General features: G+C 33.0%; 1 protein-coding gene across 1 annotated transcript in view; it reads left to right on the top strand.

The window, feature by feature from the left end:
* The window catches only part of LOC136973170 (lysosomal alpha-glucosidase-like), a 37082-nt gene extending 19591 nt beyond the window's left edge, over nucleotides 1–17491 (top strand). The window contains exons 9-19 of the mRNA XM_067267868.1: nucleotides 2770–2886; nucleotides 2959–3155; nucleotides 3240–3370; nucleotides 9682–9833; nucleotides 9919–10067; nucleotides 12486–12570; nucleotides 12638–12819; nucleotides 12885–12973; nucleotides 13050–13087; nucleotides 13170–13316; nucleotides 17302–17491. Of these exons, the coding sequence (XP_067123969.1) occupies nucleotides 2770–2886; nucleotides 2959–3155; nucleotides 3240–3370; nucleotides 9682–9833; nucleotides 9919–10067; nucleotides 12486–12570; nucleotides 12638–12819; nucleotides 12885–12973; nucleotides 13050–13087; nucleotides 13170–13316; nucleotides 17302–17367 (1353 nt within the window). The 3' untranslated portion in view covers nucleotides 17368–17491. The remainder of the gene's footprint in view (nucleotides 1–2769; nucleotides 2887–2958; nucleotides 3156–3239; nucleotides 3371–9681; nucleotides 9834–9918; nucleotides 10068–12485; nucleotides 12571–12637; nucleotides 12820–12884; nucleotides 12974–13049; nucleotides 13088–13169; nucleotides 13317–17301) is intronic.
* The last annotated feature ends 507 nt before the right edge of the window (nucleotides 17492–17998 follow it).

Genomic DNA, 17998 nt, shown 5'->3' with positions numbered 1-17998 from the left:
TATATTCAGTAAAGTCTGTTTAATATGCCATTTTAAAATGTGTGTAATTAAAATAATTTGTTACAATTTTATTTTGTATATTTTACTTTCTTTTTATTCTGTACAATTTACTATGCTGTATAAATTTCTAAAAATATGTTGTTAACTTAGTAATATTAACTGTCAAAGGAAAAAACATTAATTTTAGCAATAATTTTAAGTTAATTAGATAATTGTAAATATTATTTTAATCAAAAATATTTAAATTCTAATTAATAAGTTGGAGAGAGAAGTAAAATTCTGGATATTTATTTTATTAATAATTAACTAGTTAATCTGTAAACAAATTCTTATAAAATATACCAAATGTTATGACTAATAGCTGCATTTATATGCATTTAGTATGCATATAAAAATACCTGAAATATTTATTATGCAAGTTAAAAATGCAATAATTTACACTGAAATTTGAAAAGCATACAAACTTTATTTTATCTGCAAGGAAATTGTACTAACTTCTGTTACATCATACATTTTAGGTGGGAGAGATAAACACAAGACAATAGGTGAAACAAGGAATTTGAAATTTAAGTTACAAAATACACATTATTATAATGTTTCACATAGGATGTGTGCAGTCGAGTCAATAAAATTTTATAAGTTTCTGTGCCATTTAATCAATCATCATTGAATTTATATCTATATTTGCAATTGTTTACACAAGAGTCAAGGTAGAACAAACAGAAATAGTGAACTGGCCAATCAGCCTTCAGTGGCACAGTTACTTATTTTCATTTGTGTGTGTCTGTCTTTTGTTTGTTTTGTATAAATCACTGGAAAATAAGTTAAATACTAAAATATGAATATTCAGATGATCATCTGCCAATAGGGGCTAGACAACAACAAAACTATTTCATTTTTGTTCCTTCTAAAGATCCAGGATGGTAAGTTATCTTTCTTATCCTGTTGTTTACTGACAAGGGTGTTTAAGCTAATTATAGTTATTCAAGAATAAAACATATATTTTATAATAATTTATTACGTATAAAAGCTGACAAATATACATTAATAAACCAACAAACATCTAAATAATTGGGCTATCATATGGCTATAATTAAATAATAAATACAAATGAATTTGGTATAGATGTAAGTGTTAGGTGCCATCTCTTATCTAAATTAATAATTGTAATTTTTAATAATTTAGTAAATCTATACCAAATTCTTTGTATTTATTATTTAATTATAGCCATATAATAGCTTGATTATTTAGGCATTTGTTGGTTTATTAATATATCATCGAGCTTTGAGATGTATTATATTAATATACATCATCAGTAGTCTGTGTATATATCATTTGAAAAATAGCACCTGCAGTCAGCAAATAAGCTCTTAAAGTTTATAAAGTTTATATCTGCAAAATGTGGTAAAAAACTATAAATGGATATTTAGTTTGCATTATTGAACAGTTGTAATTTGATCCACTTGGAAACTGTGTTTATATCAAGGCTTCAACATTATAGCATTTAAGAAAAAATACATTCATATACATATACTTAGTTGTTAGTTATGACTAATGTCCAGATTTTTGGATGCATTTTTAGAATGGATTGGGTACTTTTAAATTCTGTATTAGGACAAAAACCAACAAGAAGTATTATATTTACAAATTACATAGCTGTAAATTACAATGCTCGTCTATGTGTAATTGCAATAAATAACAGTAACCATTTCAATGTTTTTAAAAGTGAAATTTTCTTGTTCGGAGGATAGAATACCTTTATATAGGGAAAAAGATCTTTCCATGTCGACCGAGACTAAAAAGGCATGTTTCATTTTTACTCGGAATTCTACTTCAGTGCAATCCAAAATATTTTTCAAATTGGGATTATTTGATAAACTATATCTGAGTTTGTCCAGGGAAAAACCATCCAGTACATCAAGCACCTGACTTACAAAATTCCACTGATCCCGCATTTTAAGAGAGTAAGCTAATTATTGTTGTTTTTTCATTAGCATACATGGTCCAGTTTAACAAATTTGTTTTTTTTCCCTCAAGTGAATGAATAACAACCACCAAAAATAAGAGATTATTGTCAACATATTCTTTAAAAACATAAAAAAGGGGAAGGGGTTGCAAAATATATACTTTGGGTGCTGGTCACTGTCTTGGAGGCAGGTTTGCATTTTGGGTGCATTTCAGTGCTAAACAATTTGGCAATGAGTGAGCCTACTGCACTAAAACAGACATAGTTTGTCTTTTTACACTCTGCTCCTTTCAAAAACTGAGTGGGTGTGGCACCCAAAAATCCAGACCCTAGTTATGACCCACTTGTGTAGACAGCTGGATGGCTGAGCGGTCAAGGTGGAAGCCTACCGCTCTGGGGATCTGGGATTGAATCTGGACAGATTTAAAAATCCCCAGGAATTTTTTAAGGAGTGGTCTGACCTGATGTGTTAGGCTCCATCCCTCACCGGCCACCCCATCATGGGCCTGACCAAACCCATAATGGGCTTGCTAAAAGAGGTCCTCTTAGTGCCCACAGGAAAGAGTTAAAAAAAAAAAATAACCATTTGTATAAGTAGATAGAAGTTTGAATGCTTATTAAACAATGTGCAGATATATTAAGTAAATATTTCATGTTGCAATGCTGTTTTGGTAGAAAATTCATAAAGAACAAGTGTATTATTTGACTGATTATTATAAATGAGCATAATAAGCAGACTTTACTACATACTGTAACTGTATAAACTGTGTTATTTCTAACATTAATTTTGTACCTTACTCTAGGGAAGGAATGGTACATCAGTAGTATTTCCAGACTTTCTTCATCCAAATATTACTGATTATTGGACTAAACAATTTAAACATCTTTATGCACAAGTAGAAATTGATGGAGTATTGATTGTAAATTTCCTTTTTTAATATATATATATATATTATAAACTTGAAGTTTTTATTAAATATAAGTCTTTTTAGGATATAAATGAACCAACTAATTTCCATTATGGAAAAAATGAATGTCCAAATACAAGTTATGAATATCCTTCCTACATGCCACAAAATCTGAAATCCTTACATTCTTACACACTATGCATGAGTTCTAAACATCATGATGTAATGCATTATAATGTGCATAACATGTATGGATTTATGGAAGCTATTGTTACTAATGGGTCAGTTGTGAAATATTTAAACTTTCTGAATTTCAATTTTTTAGTGAAATAAACATATGAAAATAAAATACTTTTGCCTTTCAGAGCATTAGTAACAGTTTCAAAGAAGAAACCGTTTATCCTTTCACGTTCGTCATTTCCCGGTTTAGGCCATTATGCTGGAGTTTTGGATGACAACAGTTTTTCCTGGAATGATATAAGATTATCTGTATCTTGTAAGATTTAATCTAATGTTAATGTTTAACTTAAACAATTAGAAAACATTAATTAAGTATTGTGATGTGTAGTATGCTTTCAAATGAAATACAGGGTGCCTATAAAGTTACTGTGCAGTAGAAATACAAGTGAAGTTTTATGTCTGATATTGCAGTTTCTCCTACAGTGAATGCTGGAAATATCCTCCAGAGGCTCCAAAATCTGGGGGAGTGACATCCAGAGACCTAGCAGGCCAAATTCCATGGAAGATTATTGCAGTCAGCAAAGAACACTTTCAAAAACCAGAATGTTTATGCAAGCAGTAATGTCATCTACTTGAGTAGGTGGTGTGCGTGAGTGAACCTGGTCAGTTGTGCTTTGTGCTCTTATTCTTGTTTGTGTTTTCATGGAAATTCTTTTGTGTGGGTAACAATATTGGGCATCATTGAATTCACCTCGATGAGAGGAAGACACTGGTACCAAAAGTTTAGAGCTGGACCAAACTGTTCAGAAGTTACAACAAATTAAAGATTCAGTAAGACTTCTAACTGTTTAAAAATAGAATAACAGTGTTTCTAATGGTCGCGTTTATGGAGTTGCATTAGTTTTTAATGATTACTCTGTATTTCATGGACTATTTAGTATCTCCTAATTTTATTACATTTAACTTTAGCAAGGTTGGCTATTAACGTTCATATCGCATTGTCCCAATGGAGCTGAATGGGGGAGAATTTGTGTGGGATTTGAGAAAGGCAGCATACTTGGTCCTTGAGGACCTAAAGGGATACAATAAATAATATTGGAACCAAGATTGGAATTCAGAAACAAACTGAATTCATTACAAGTTGCATTCAAAGGGTGATCGATATATATGAAGATGGCTTAAAAATGAACAATTAAAGAAATCTCCAATAAATTAGACATAATTATAGAAAATGATAACTAAGCAAAAATTTTAGAAAACCAAACTTGAGTTCTTGAAAAAATAACTAAAATAGAATTAAATAACTCAAAGGCTGCTGGACAAACCCTACTTTACAGTCAAGTACTTAAAAATAAAATGGGAACTCAACCAACAAACAAGAAATCTTTACCAGGTTTTTCTGACAATGTATTGTTAATCTATGATAAAAATGAAAATAGCTCCTACGAAAATATGACAAAACTAATTAGGGAAAGTGTTAAACTAGCACAAGGGTCGGCAGTTTCTCAAGTGAGAAGAGCCAAATTGGCATGGAAACAGGATAACAAAAGTACCAGAGAGCCGCATCGAGGCTTAAATGCTTGACCGATCGCCGACCAACTGTGTTGAAAGACACCCCCTAGTGAGCATTACAGGCATTCCGTGACAATAATAAATTCCTATTACAAATATACTGAATTATTTATATTGTTATTGGCTATTGATTAAATGAATAATAATAATTTATACTGTTAATGTAAATAATAATTTATATGTTAATTTAAATGTGTGAAATATGACACACAACAGGGGCGCCTATAGTGGCCTTTTTGGCATAATGTTACATGGACAGACGTCAGATGGATGGACGCGCATTCAATGGGTTATATATGTAGATATGCTTCAAATGCTACCACTCACATGCGATTCACGTTGATCAACGCGAGTGTCGTCATGTGCGGACGGGCTAAAGAGTGGTAGCGAGTATGCCGTACGAGTCGAAGTTTGTTCGGCAGCTCTATCTCATAAACTGGAGTTATAAGGCTACTTGAGATGAAATGAAATTGGAGTTTATGTCCAAAGATCCATAAATGTCTATGCAAAGAGCCGCACTTTTCAACCCTTGAACTAGCAGAACTAAAGATAGGTGTCCAAAGGATTAGAAATATCCGTAAAGGTGGTATTTCAGTCGAGCTACACAAGGAGGAAGATTTAAAAACCTTAAAAAGCATGATTAATGAAACAATCCCACAATTTTTGACAGTGCTACAAAAAAAGAAACTACCACTAATATTAAAATCTGCAGAATAAAGACAATATTATAAATGACATCCACAGACAGAATGATTGCATTAATCAATTATATAATCTTGAAGACCTAAAAAGTAAACTAATCTTAAAATTCCCAGTGGGAACAAGGGGTAGAGAATTCACCAATTGGGTTTTGCAGGCATCCCCTGACATACAAAGTCTATTAATGAAAGAGGGAAAAATTAATATACAATGGTCGAAGTGCAGAGTCACTGACTTCTTCCCGGTGACTCAATGCTTCAGGTGCCTTAGATTCAGACACGTGGCTAAAGATTGTAAAGAGGACCATGAAAAATGCACTCACTGCACTGGGACACACAATTACAAAGAATGTAATGATAAAAAAGAAACTCCTATTGCGTGGAGGAAAGACTTACAAATACTAGTCACAATGCAATAGACCACATATGTCCCGTTTATTAGAAAATTAAAAATATAATCATTACAAAAACAGACTACGGAACAAAAAATTAGATAAAATTAGTATCCTGCAAATAAATCATGGCAGAGGAAGAGACGCCATCTCACTGCTCTTGACAAAACTTCAAACCTACGATGTGGTCCTTGTACAAGAACTGTATTGTATTAACAATAAACTTGCTTTACTCACTAAAAGTATAATACTTTAGGAAACTAATGAACTCATGGAGCATTATTATTCTGGATAATAAGAACATACCTATTTTATTTCACAAAAATTATCGCAACTAATACATTACCTGCTGTGAAATTTATGGACAGGACACTAAACTGCTCATAATTAACATATATTGTCCCAAAGGAATCAATCTTCAAGATGTATTAGAAGAAATCAATAAGATAATTAACGTTGTCCCCAACAATAACATTATTCTTGCAGGGGATATTAACTCACACTCCCCAACTTGGAGAGGTGACAAACTCAACAAAAGAGGGGAACAGTTCTGCAGTTCAAAAAACATCTTCATCTTGAATAACTTTACTCACCTCCAACTTTTGAATCAAGCAGAGGAAAAAGTTGGATAGACTCTCGGCCAGCTCCTCTAACATTTACAAATACATATACAACAGGAAGAAGGTTGAAGATGATGCTACATTAAGTGACCATAAGTACATATTTTTTGAAATCAACATTCTAGACCAATCTAGAGGAACCAAAATATTGCACTGCCCGGACAGACTGGGAAAGATGGAGAACATACATTATGGATAAAATTGACATAACTCCCTCACACTCAAGGGAAGAGGCTAAGAGAAAGATTGAACGAAATCTTAAAATTATTAAGGATGCATGTGAGATCGCTATACTGAAATACGGAGCCAAGAATAAAATGATTCCCTGGTGGAACGATAGTCTGTCTGAACTGAGGCTCAGAAATAATACGGAGCCAAGAATAAAATGATTCCCTGGTGGAACGATAGTCTGTCTGAACTGAGGCTCAGAAATAACACCCTCAGAAAAAAGTATCAAAAAACCAGAGAGGACAAACACAGGTCGATCTACAAGCAACAATACTTACAGCTACAAAAAGAATACAAAAACCACATAAAAGATTCTAAATTGAAATCCTGGAGAGAATACTGCACTAGCAAAGACCTTAGGGAGTTTCTTACCAAGTGGAGCTGTAACATATTAAGAAGAACAGAGGCTGTGACCACTATGGAAACTACAGAAGGTCATACAAATGATCTGCAAACTACCATCAAAGCTATATTTCAAAAAATGTGTGTAGAAGACAACGAAAACAAAGATCTCGACATTCATACTGACTCGACTGAAATCGGAGACAAGATAAATGTAGATATTAACACCCCTGACACATCACCTTTCATGCGCGAAGAAGTTGGCAAAGTAATCACTAACCTGAATAACAGAGAGGACCCCCAGGCTCGACTGAATTACCCCAGAGATCATCAAACAAATTTGGAATATAAACCTGACACTTCTTTTTTACCTCTTCAATACTTGCCTACATTTCAGCATCTTCTCCAGGGAGTGCAAGAGAGCTAAGTTGGTACTTGTCCCTAAAGTAAATAAACCTGGAGGTTACAGACCGATTTTCCTGTTATCTGCACCAGGGAAGTAATGGAAAAACTGCTTAGAAACAGACTCTCTTGGCACCTTGAGTCAAACTACTGAGTGACAATCAGTATGGTTTTAGAAAGCAAAAGTCAACCATTCATGCTATCAGTATGGCAGTCAACAACATCAAAGTACTACTTACAGAAATAAATATGTTTTGGGACTTAGCATAGACATTCAGAAGCCATTTGACAGTGTGGGGCGGCCACTGATTCGTTATAGACTCAGGCAACTACAATGCCCATAAACATCTATCTACTGATGAAACAATACCTTCATGAGAGAACTGTTACCATCAAAACAGGGAATGTTACTTTTAAGAATGAGTATAATAGAGGCTGTCCACAGGGCTCAGCCTGCGGGCCACTTCTACGGTGCGTCTTTTTCAATAATTTTTTTAACTCAGGATTTTGGACAAGACAAAATTATTCCGCATGCAGATGATGCACTCGTGCTGTTGATGGGTAACTCTAGAGCAGAACTCTAAAGCAAAGGAAAGCAAGCTATGTCAAAAATAAGTGAATGAAGAGGGAGAAACAAACTGATCTTCAATCCAGGAAAAATGACAGGTCTCGTCTGGAACAAGCCAGGCACTCAAAACTTGTACAAGAGAGTACGGACAATTTGGATGAGGTCAGAAAGTATAAAAATACAGAAAAACATTAAATATTTAGAGGATTACACTTGACTTTAAGCTTCTTTGGACCACACGTTTGAGAACATTTGTAAGAAAACAGGGTTAAAGGTTACAGAATGACTTCTACTAACAGACTCCAGATAATTACTAGAAAAGCCCCCATGGATCTTAAAATCAAATACCACACATTAAAATGGGAACTGAAACATGATAATGACATCATTATCAGGAATGAGAGACTTAAAAAAGACGATTTCGAATGGAAGATTCCTTATGCACTTATCCAGAACTCAAATAAAATAAAATATTTTTACTCTGAACCATTGACAGACAATCATATAGACGTATACACAGATGGGTCTAAAATTGACAATAACGTTGGTGGCAGTTATGTAATATATCATAAATATATGGAAATTGAGAGTAAACTTCTCAAATTAGACGATACATGCAGTGTTACACAAGCAGAACTACTGGCGATTGCCACTGCAGTGTAAGACTGTATTGCTAAATACCCGCATCATAATGTTAACATCTATTCTGACAGCCAAGCAGCTATTTACATAATTCAGAACAAGGATACTCACCTGATTAATAATAATAATAATAATAGACAATTTTGTAGCATAGTATTGAGAGGACACCAGGGAAATATTAGCAACAAAAGAGCCAATGAATTAGCAAAGAAGGCAGCCACCAACCAAGAAAACGCTGTAATATAAACCAAATTACCACCTTTTTTTTTTTTTTTTCTTTGTGGTTTAAGGCCCTTTACCACTCAGAGAGCACAAAAAGGCCAAACAAATTACCACCTGTGACAGGATACAATGCTATAAAAACTATATTTTAAAAGAATGGCAAATGTATTGGGACAACTTCCATAATGAAACAACTTACTCATACTTACCAGACATTAAAAGTATCTACAAAATGAATTGGCTCGAAATTGATCAGAATACTACCCAATTTATAACAAACCAATGCTGCTTTCAAAGCTTACACAGGTTCAAAATTACTGATAGTGATAAGTGTTCTATTTGTGACAAAATCAATAGGAGTGACCACTACCTGTTTGACTGCCCTATAGTCGAAAAAGAAAGGAAGGACCTATAGCAAATTTTAGGTTACAAACATAGATTGGCCACGTAATAAAAGCCTTCTCCTGCAAGACAAAGAAATCTACAGATCCATCAAAACTTTTATTGACTTATATTTCAAACAGACTTTAGTGCAAAAATCATACTGAATATTGTCGGTTTTCTGGGAAGCATTTACCGTTACGTGCATTTAACATCTTTTTTGTATAATGATGGCTGTATGTAGTTTACCACCCAGTTGTGTTAAGTGGTACTGGGTATGTACTGTACATATCACTTGCACCTGATTAATAAATAAAAAGAAAAGTAATGTCATCTACTGAAAGTTGGAAATGTGGGATATACAACTGAAAGGTCTCATATGCAATGCCATGCATATAACTTTAATGTAGTTACAAATATCTCGCTGCACAGTAATTTTTTTGGACACCGTGTATTCTTAACAGCGGAATAAACTCCCCTAGAAGGGCATTAAAAATTTTTGTTTTTTGCTTACTTTCATATATTTTTATCATTAATAATAATTATAATTATTTTTTTAGCAATTTTGAGTTTTAACATGTTTGGCATTCCAATGGTCGGGACAAATATATGTGGACTTGTCAGAAATGCTGATGTTGATTTGTATAGCAGATGGATGGCTTTGGAATCTTTCTATCCATTTTCTATAAGATGTAATTTAGACAAATATAATGTAAGAATTTAAACTTTAATTAAATTTATAGTTAATGTACTAAAAGATATTCAATATTTTTTAATTAAAAATTAAATTCATACAGAAACAAGATTCTGGTACTTTACATTCTCAAGTAATTTCTGCTGTTAAAGAAACTGTCACGACTCGTTATTTCTTTCTGCCGTATCTTTATACTTTATTCCGTAAAAGTTATCGACTTGGTGATGCTGTTGCAAGACCATTATTTTTTGAGTAAGTATTTTTTGATAATGTTATTAATACTGTATTTCAATTGATTAAACTCTGGATAGTTAAAAATAAATTCTTTAAACACAAAGTTAAAACATGTATACCCTCAGGGGAAACATGTTTTATTACATTGCAACAGGAGAGGGTGAGAAAAGTTGAAAGAAATAAACTGTTTACATTTTTCAAACTATCAAAACATTTTATTGACTGTGTGTATTTATGGGTTACAGCTACAACATTTGAAATAATTTCTGTCTTCATAGTTAACCTGATTTAGCATCTTCCAGTTTGGTTAGGAATGAAAAATAACCATCTTTTGATTTGGTTGTTATATTGTCATTCTTGTAGTGAAGTCAAGATCTTGATTATCATCTTTTGGTTCAAATTCATCCAACTTGAGTTTTCCTAACTACCCTTCAGCCACTTTAATGTTGATTACACTACGGTCACACTGGATATGCTATTATATTAAAGCCACATTAACATGGCTCTCTGCAGAGGGCCCTGATCATGTGGCTCAGCCAAGTGGTAACATCATAACTTTAACTCTTGTTATTTTAACTCCTACCTGTGATGTCTTTACTTTGTTCCTGAATTGTCTCCCATTTTCCTGCTCACCAAAGAGAAACTTTACAATTGCACTGTATTACATTATAAAAAATTTTGGTAATCCAATCCTAAATATTGATTGTCGTCTTACATATCCTTTAAAGATTCAGAATATACATCATCTACCTTAATTTGGTCCCTTTATTCAATCAAAGAGGAGAAAGGTCATTTATTACAACAATAATTAAATTTAAAAAATATTTTCTCTAAGTACATCTTTATATCTACAGGTAATAAGTTCTAAGAACAAATTTTGATTATTATTGTATATCTTTTGAATAATATTTCCTAATATTAAAAATTTTAAATCAGATTTTCCAAAAGAGAAACATTTTGATGCCCTATTGATTTTGGAAACAAAATAAACTGGCATTTCCATAACAAAAATAAATTTTACTCGACAACTTAGTTTATTCAATGGAACATAGTACTGATGAGCAGCTCTGGTTACTCCACAAAATACTAATATTTTGTCCTAAAAGTACTGGACAAATCTGCATACTTCCTTTGGTAGCTCTATCTTTGTCACAGTGTAAAATATGTAAATCAGATTTAAAATAAAATCTGTTTGATTGAATTGAGTATTTTGACTCCTTTTTTGTGCTCTTTTCAACTATCACAATATTATGTAGTAGGCGGTAAACAAAATAGAAGTTGCATTTTTAAAAAGTGTTAAGGGTAGCTCTACTTTCGGCTACTACTGTAAATATCATCAGCCAAGATTGGATTTAATATGTACATCTATTTTGATATACATTAACAGCTGTAATTAAGTAAACTGTTCGATCTGACGCAATTCTGTAAATTGAAAAAGAGAGTGTTGGCCAAGTTGAGCTGATGCTGTCCTCTAAATAGATTAAATGCTTAGTTCAGGATACCAGAAACATTTAATTCTTAACAATTTTAAGTATTTTTTAATCTTTAGCTCTAGTTTTTATCTATAGTTGTTGAACTAAATGTGTTTTTCTAAAAAATTCAATCTTACATAACAGTTTACTAAATCTTCTAGGAAGTAATACTTTGGTTTACAATTTTAACAAAATTTGTTTTATTTGCCAAACAATTACCAGATTGAATTGGGCTATTTCTCTGTGATTAATTCATTTCTAAATACAGTAATTTTTCACTAGATGCAGGTTTTAGGTGCCATCTCTTATTAAATTTAATAAATAAATAAATTTAGAATATTCCGGAAGAAAAGAATCGGCTCAGAGCAAGACTTGAACCTGCAACTCCCACTTGCCATGCAGATGTGTTCCAGTTATTCTACCTGGGCCTCCAGACCAATCTTCTCTTCTAGAAGTATTTAATTAAGATATAACCATCCCTGGTTACTTATGGTCTTTGTCCCTATAATCACCTACTTATGGCACTTGGCTAACCATTGCTCAACTGTGGTATATCCAGTTGAGGAATGAGGTATATCTCATTATCTATTATTTGGAAATATAATTTAGTTTTTGTTGTTATTTTAAAACAAATCTCCATATTTGAATAATGCATTAGAAACATTATACTATTTCAATTTGAAATTATGTTACAAGAAACTAAAGTTTAATTGGATAAACACTGTACCATTGTTTGGCCAGCTTCAGTTCACAGTGGCATTCAAAATGGCTGCGTGGTGCAGGACACATGTATTCTGTGATCATTTTGAAGGTTATCGCAAGCCAAAGTTGGTCTGAATAAAGTCAGAAATGTTTCTCCGTGAATTAGACTTAGTATTAAATTGGTTTCTTTGTGAAAAAAAAATAACTTAAAAATGTATAAAATGATATCAAGCTTCATAGAAATTTCTAATAATTTTTGCAGATATCCTACTGATAGAAACACTTATTTCATAGATGATCAGTTTCTCTGGGGAGAATCCTTGATGATCATTCCTGTCCTTAATCCAGTAAGTTAAATTTTTTATTTTGTATAATTAAAAATTCCATTTGTTAGTTAATCTTCTCCATTTCTAGAATATGTCAAAAGTAAATGCATATTTTCCTCGAGACACTTGGTATGATTTTCATACGAGCAAAATATATAATGACACTGGTACTCGTGTTATTTTACATGTTCCTCTTGGCACTGTAAAATTAACAATACGTGGCGGTTATATTATTCCCAGTCAGGTTCCTGCCAATACAACACTGGAAAGGTGCAATTTATTTTTTTAAACAAAAATTTTTACATAATATTAAATTTAAAAATTTCCTATTTCAGTCGCTTAAATCCTTTTTACCTGATCGTTGCTTTAAATAGTTCAAAAATGGCAATTGGAGATCTTTATTGGGATGATGGAGAATCAATTCGTATGAATTAACTTATTGATTGTTTAGATGTAATGGAATTTAGTTTAATGTATTAAATTTGTATTTATTTTTGCAGAATCTGAATATAATTATATATCGTTCAAAGCAGAAAGTGTATGTATATTTTTCAAAGTGTATGTTTTATATATTTTATAATTTATTTCATATTAAAGAAAATTTATTTAAATATTTATAGAACACACTCACTCTGAATCCAGTTTTAATAAAATATAAAAATATGCCAAAGTTAGGATATGTTAAAGTATTAGGATGTGAAGACTGGCCAAAATCTGTTAATGCCAATTCAGTTCCTGCTTCATTTGATTACTACATGGATGAAAAGGTAATTAAGGAATGACAGACAGGCAAACAACAGTGGGAATTTACGGGTCTACAAGTTTTTAAAATTAAAGAATTTGTTGGGCTGCAATCTCAAGAACTGAGCTATATACACTGCTGGCCATTAAAATTGCAACACTAGGAAGCAATGAAAATAAAAAAAAATATTTATTGTACTGTACGTAAACAGTATGGCATGAAGACAAAGTGATTAAATTTGCAAGCAGTTTGGGGTTTACAGGGGTGCAAAATTAATATAAACAGTTGCCACCCCTGGCAGCTAAAACAGCCCTTATTCGATTAGGCATGGAGTCGAACTGGGCTTGAATGACAGAAACGGGCAACTCATTCCATGTTGCTTCAAGTCTATGCCACACTTCATCAACTGTATTCGCTGGAGAGGGGTGGTAGGCCAATCTCTCAGCAACCCATGACCAGATGTTTTCAATTGGTGAGAGATCTGGAGACCGTGCAGGCCAGGGCAACAATCAAATACCCTCTATATCAAGGAAGGTCAGAACACGACGTGCAACATGTGGTCTTGCATTATCTTGTTGGGAGATGGTGTTTTGTAGGCCGCGAAGATAGGGCACAACCACTGGATGTAAGATGTCAGAAATGTACCGATCTCTGTTCAAATTACCGTCGATCCGAACAAGAGATGTGAGTGTTGTGTGCCAGTGGCTGCCCATATCATCACACCAGGTGCAGGGCCCCTATGCCAATATCGAATGCAAGCAGGCAACAAGCGGTCTCCTCGGAGCCTCCAAAAACGTATACGGCCATCAGAATGCTGCATGCAGAACCGGGATTTGTCTGAAAAGATGACATTGTGCCACTCCTGTATCCAGCTTTGTCGTTGGGTGCACCAGAGTCATTGTCTCTCTCTATGCTGCATTGTCAAGGGAAGCTGAAGTAATGGTTGCTGTGCTGACAGTCCATGTTGCTCCGAACATCATCGCACCGTACAAACATATACTGGACATGCTGCAAACAAGCCCATATTCTGACTAATGGTCCGTGATGTGGTTGTACGGTTTTGCACGGCTGACCTCACAATATGTCTGTCCTCTCAGTCTTTAGTCATGGGAGGGTGTTGAGATCCTGCATGTCATTCAGTAAGACCCTCAGCAACCCATCGATTCCATATGCACTTGACAGTGGTTGGATTTCGACCAGTGCGAGTTGCAATATCACAGAACGATAATCCACACTCTCGATAGGCAACGATCCTGCCTCTATCGAATTCTGACACTTGCTGGTAAGCATTTCTTCTTATTCAAGGCATAACACTATATTCTGCTGAAACCCCAACCTTACAAAGCGATTTCCGAATGAGAAATCCACTGCACAACTTTTCTTTTATGCGGTGCTTCAGACGTCGTTTGTCCCTCCTGCATCGTCTAAATATGCTGAAAATACTAATCATTCACATATCCCAATCCCTTCTTCCTTTCATATGATTTTGATGTTCGTATGATCATTCCTTCCTGGTGTTGCAATTTTAATGGCCAGCAGTGTAATTACTTGGAAGCCTCATGTACCCATGTTTCTATATCTGGTCTCTGCTTTCATCTAAATAAGAACTTCCAATGCAAACCAGAAGTTACATCATTTCAATTCAAAAATTATTCCGAAAGGAGTTAATGACCAGCATGACTCTGTTGCTATCTAACAGGGGCAAGATACTACTAATTTGAGATTGAGAGCATATGTTTTAAATTTAATTAATTAAAAATTGCAGCTGAACATTCTGATGATGTCACAATAAATATTTTCTCAATTTTAAACTTTTTTAGTTTTCATTGTTTTTATTTCTTAAAATGATTTTGTCGAGTAGTTTTCCTTTTAAAAGACCACAATATTATGAAACTTTGTAATAGTTTACAGGAAGTCATGTGATTGCTTTGCAAAAAATAAAAAGTAATTCAAAAATTCACCGCGCCATTTTCCGCTGGTGGTATGCAATATTGTGAAATGCAGTTCTCAACAGTTGCTCTTAGCATATCAGGAGGAATGTTAGACATGTTGGTGTATCACATTTTTCAATTTTGCCAAATTGTTCATTTTCATTTTCAACTGATGTCTTATTTCGTTCAACAATATTGCATATAGCACCATTTCTCGCTGGTGGTGAGTTTTTGAACTATTTTTTGCAAAAAATGAAATCCCACAACTTCCTGTAAACTATTACCAAGTTTGATAACATTTTGTCCAGTAGTTTTTCTGTTATGGTTATTTCAAAGTGGAACTTTAATTATAGAGAGCCTGTATTTTAACTCCAAATTCACTTAAACCCAGTAATGAAACTAATAATCTTTTAAACAAAATCAAAAACATTGTTACTTTCTCTTACACACAGGTAGGGTTTCATTATAAGGATAAGTTCAGTTATTAAATTATTTTTGTTACTGGGTTTAGGTGCATTTGGAGTTAATTATCATTAGTACATCCAGTTCTTGCAGTAATAAAATAATATAATTACTGTAAAGAAAATATTTGCAGTTGTGTCGAATAGTCATAATAGCATCATATTTTAACCCTTAAGACATTACTTAGTATATAATTAAAACAATTGATTTAATGATAGAAAAAACGCAAGCCATCCAAATTTTTTTTGTGCAAACTAAGACGTTTTCTTTTCTTGGGCAGAGCTAGGCAAACAAGCCCAGCTCTGCCCAAGATTTGTCTTACAAATTTCGTTAAATGGGCATGATCTAATTTTAAGAAACTTATTTGTAATATATAGAGATGAAATGGAAAATTGAAAAAGAAAGGATTCAACTAAGTATGGAATCAACCAAATACCCTTCCTTTTGTCTATTTTAGAGATGATTCCCAGTGAAATTTCCTTCTTTGTTCTTTTTGGGAGGTTAACGTATACTTTTATGGGAATCAAAGGAGACTCTTTATCAACAATTAACTGAAGCCTCAGGATTCTTAAGTGCCTTGCTTTGATTATGATCAATCTTTCCACTGTCTCCTGTAGTTCGAAAACCGTTACTTTTCCCCTTAGGCATTTTCTCTCCCACCAAACAGTTCAGAACATCAATCATCAACCTAGTGAAATAGAATATTTAGTTTGTAACATCCGTCCTCGATTTGTCTTTTCCCATTTCTGGAATCTTTCCATTCTCATTTCTAACTTAAAATTATAGCTTACAGCCACATTAAAGCATCAATTTGAGCAGGCTTGATATTATGCTACATTTAATGGAAAGCTTGTGTAAGGATTCTTTGACACCTTACAATAATTCGACATTAATCCAGTCTCAAGTTTTGTCAAACTAGCAAATGGCTGGATTACCAACTTTACTATACCACTTGTAAAGAAAACAAAATTCAACCATTCCTTTTATAAAAATGCTATTCTAGATGGACTGTTCACATTTCTAAGCAGAGAAGAACTCAAAGAAAAGGTGCTCTGAGGCAAAAAGAGTAAAGGATGTAAGACTACAACCTAAAGTTTTATAAGACAAAATAAAAATTTAAATATTTAGAGTCCAGGATAAAATAAGTTTTTTAAAAATAGTAGTACTTTAATTTTAGAGAATGTATTGTAGCATTGATTGCAATTGGGTTAAATTGGCCTAGAAAACAGGAAACATTTTTTTGTTTTCTAGTCCAGAGTTTAGTCATATGGAACGATGGACAAATATCATTCATTAGTTTGTTGTATTTGCAGAATAGGTTAGAAGTTATGCATTTTCAGTTGATTGTTGAAAATGGAACTTGGAATCTGCCTTGGGACTAGGAAAAGGACAACCCAAACAAAAAAGGGGAAACATGTCCCCTAAATAGGTTGTATGTCTTTAATGCTGGGTTATCCAAATACAGTTTAAATGTTGCTTGTGAAAAATGGAGAGTAGATAGATAATTGCTAAGTTTACTACCTTTTGGTTTATGAAATGAACTTTGATTAATAATATACAAGTTGTTCTACAGGTATATTGCTTTTGTATGTCTAAAATGTGTTTATTTTCTTTCAGGTTCTCATAATTTCAAATTTGACATTGTCGCTGTTAGAGAGTAATTCAATCAGCTGGATGTTTTGAAAAAACTGAAGTTGTAACATTATGTAAATGAAACAAATATGAAACCATATTTTATAAAAACTGTAAAGTTGAAAATTATTTTTGTAAATTTTATCAAACAGAATAAATTGTCTTATTATTGGAATATCATTTACATGACAATTGGCTATTCCGAGTAACCTATATTAAGACAGTTTGGAAAAAATATAGCATGTCTGTAAGCAGTGAGAGAATTTGCAACAACCTACTACTGTCTTTTATATAGTGAAAGCTTCATAAAAAAGAAAAGAAGAAATTATGAATTTCAAAACAGTGTATGGCCCCTAGACAGATAACTTGACATAATTCATTTAATATTATGTAGTATGTTCTAAAATATCTACTTTTAGCAGATATCATATCACTGTATTTAGGTAAAATTCAATATTATTTTACAATCAGTGGAAAATAAGAAATCAAATATTTCTAGTAAAACTAACATTTGTAATCATATAACCAGAATTAACTAATTTGTAATGTGTGTTGAATTCATTTCAAAGCAGTTAGTAAAGACTATCAGTGGTAGCCAAGGAAATATCCAATCATAAATATATGAGAGGACAAATGTGAGCTTAATAATTTCCAGTTTATTACTGCCAAAAAATGCTGAAAG

Source organism: Centruroides vittatus, unplaced genomic scaffold, assembly GCF_030686945.1.
Source record: "Centruroides vittatus isolate TY-2023 unplaced genomic scaffold, ASM3068694v2 contig_3103, whole genome shotgun sequence".
NCBI lineage: Eukaryota > Metazoa > Arthropoda > Arachnida > Scorpiones > Buthidae > Centruroides > Centruroides vittatus.
Note: the sequence above shows the minus strand (reverse complement) of the source record. Positions and strands in the feature narration are given on the sequence as shown.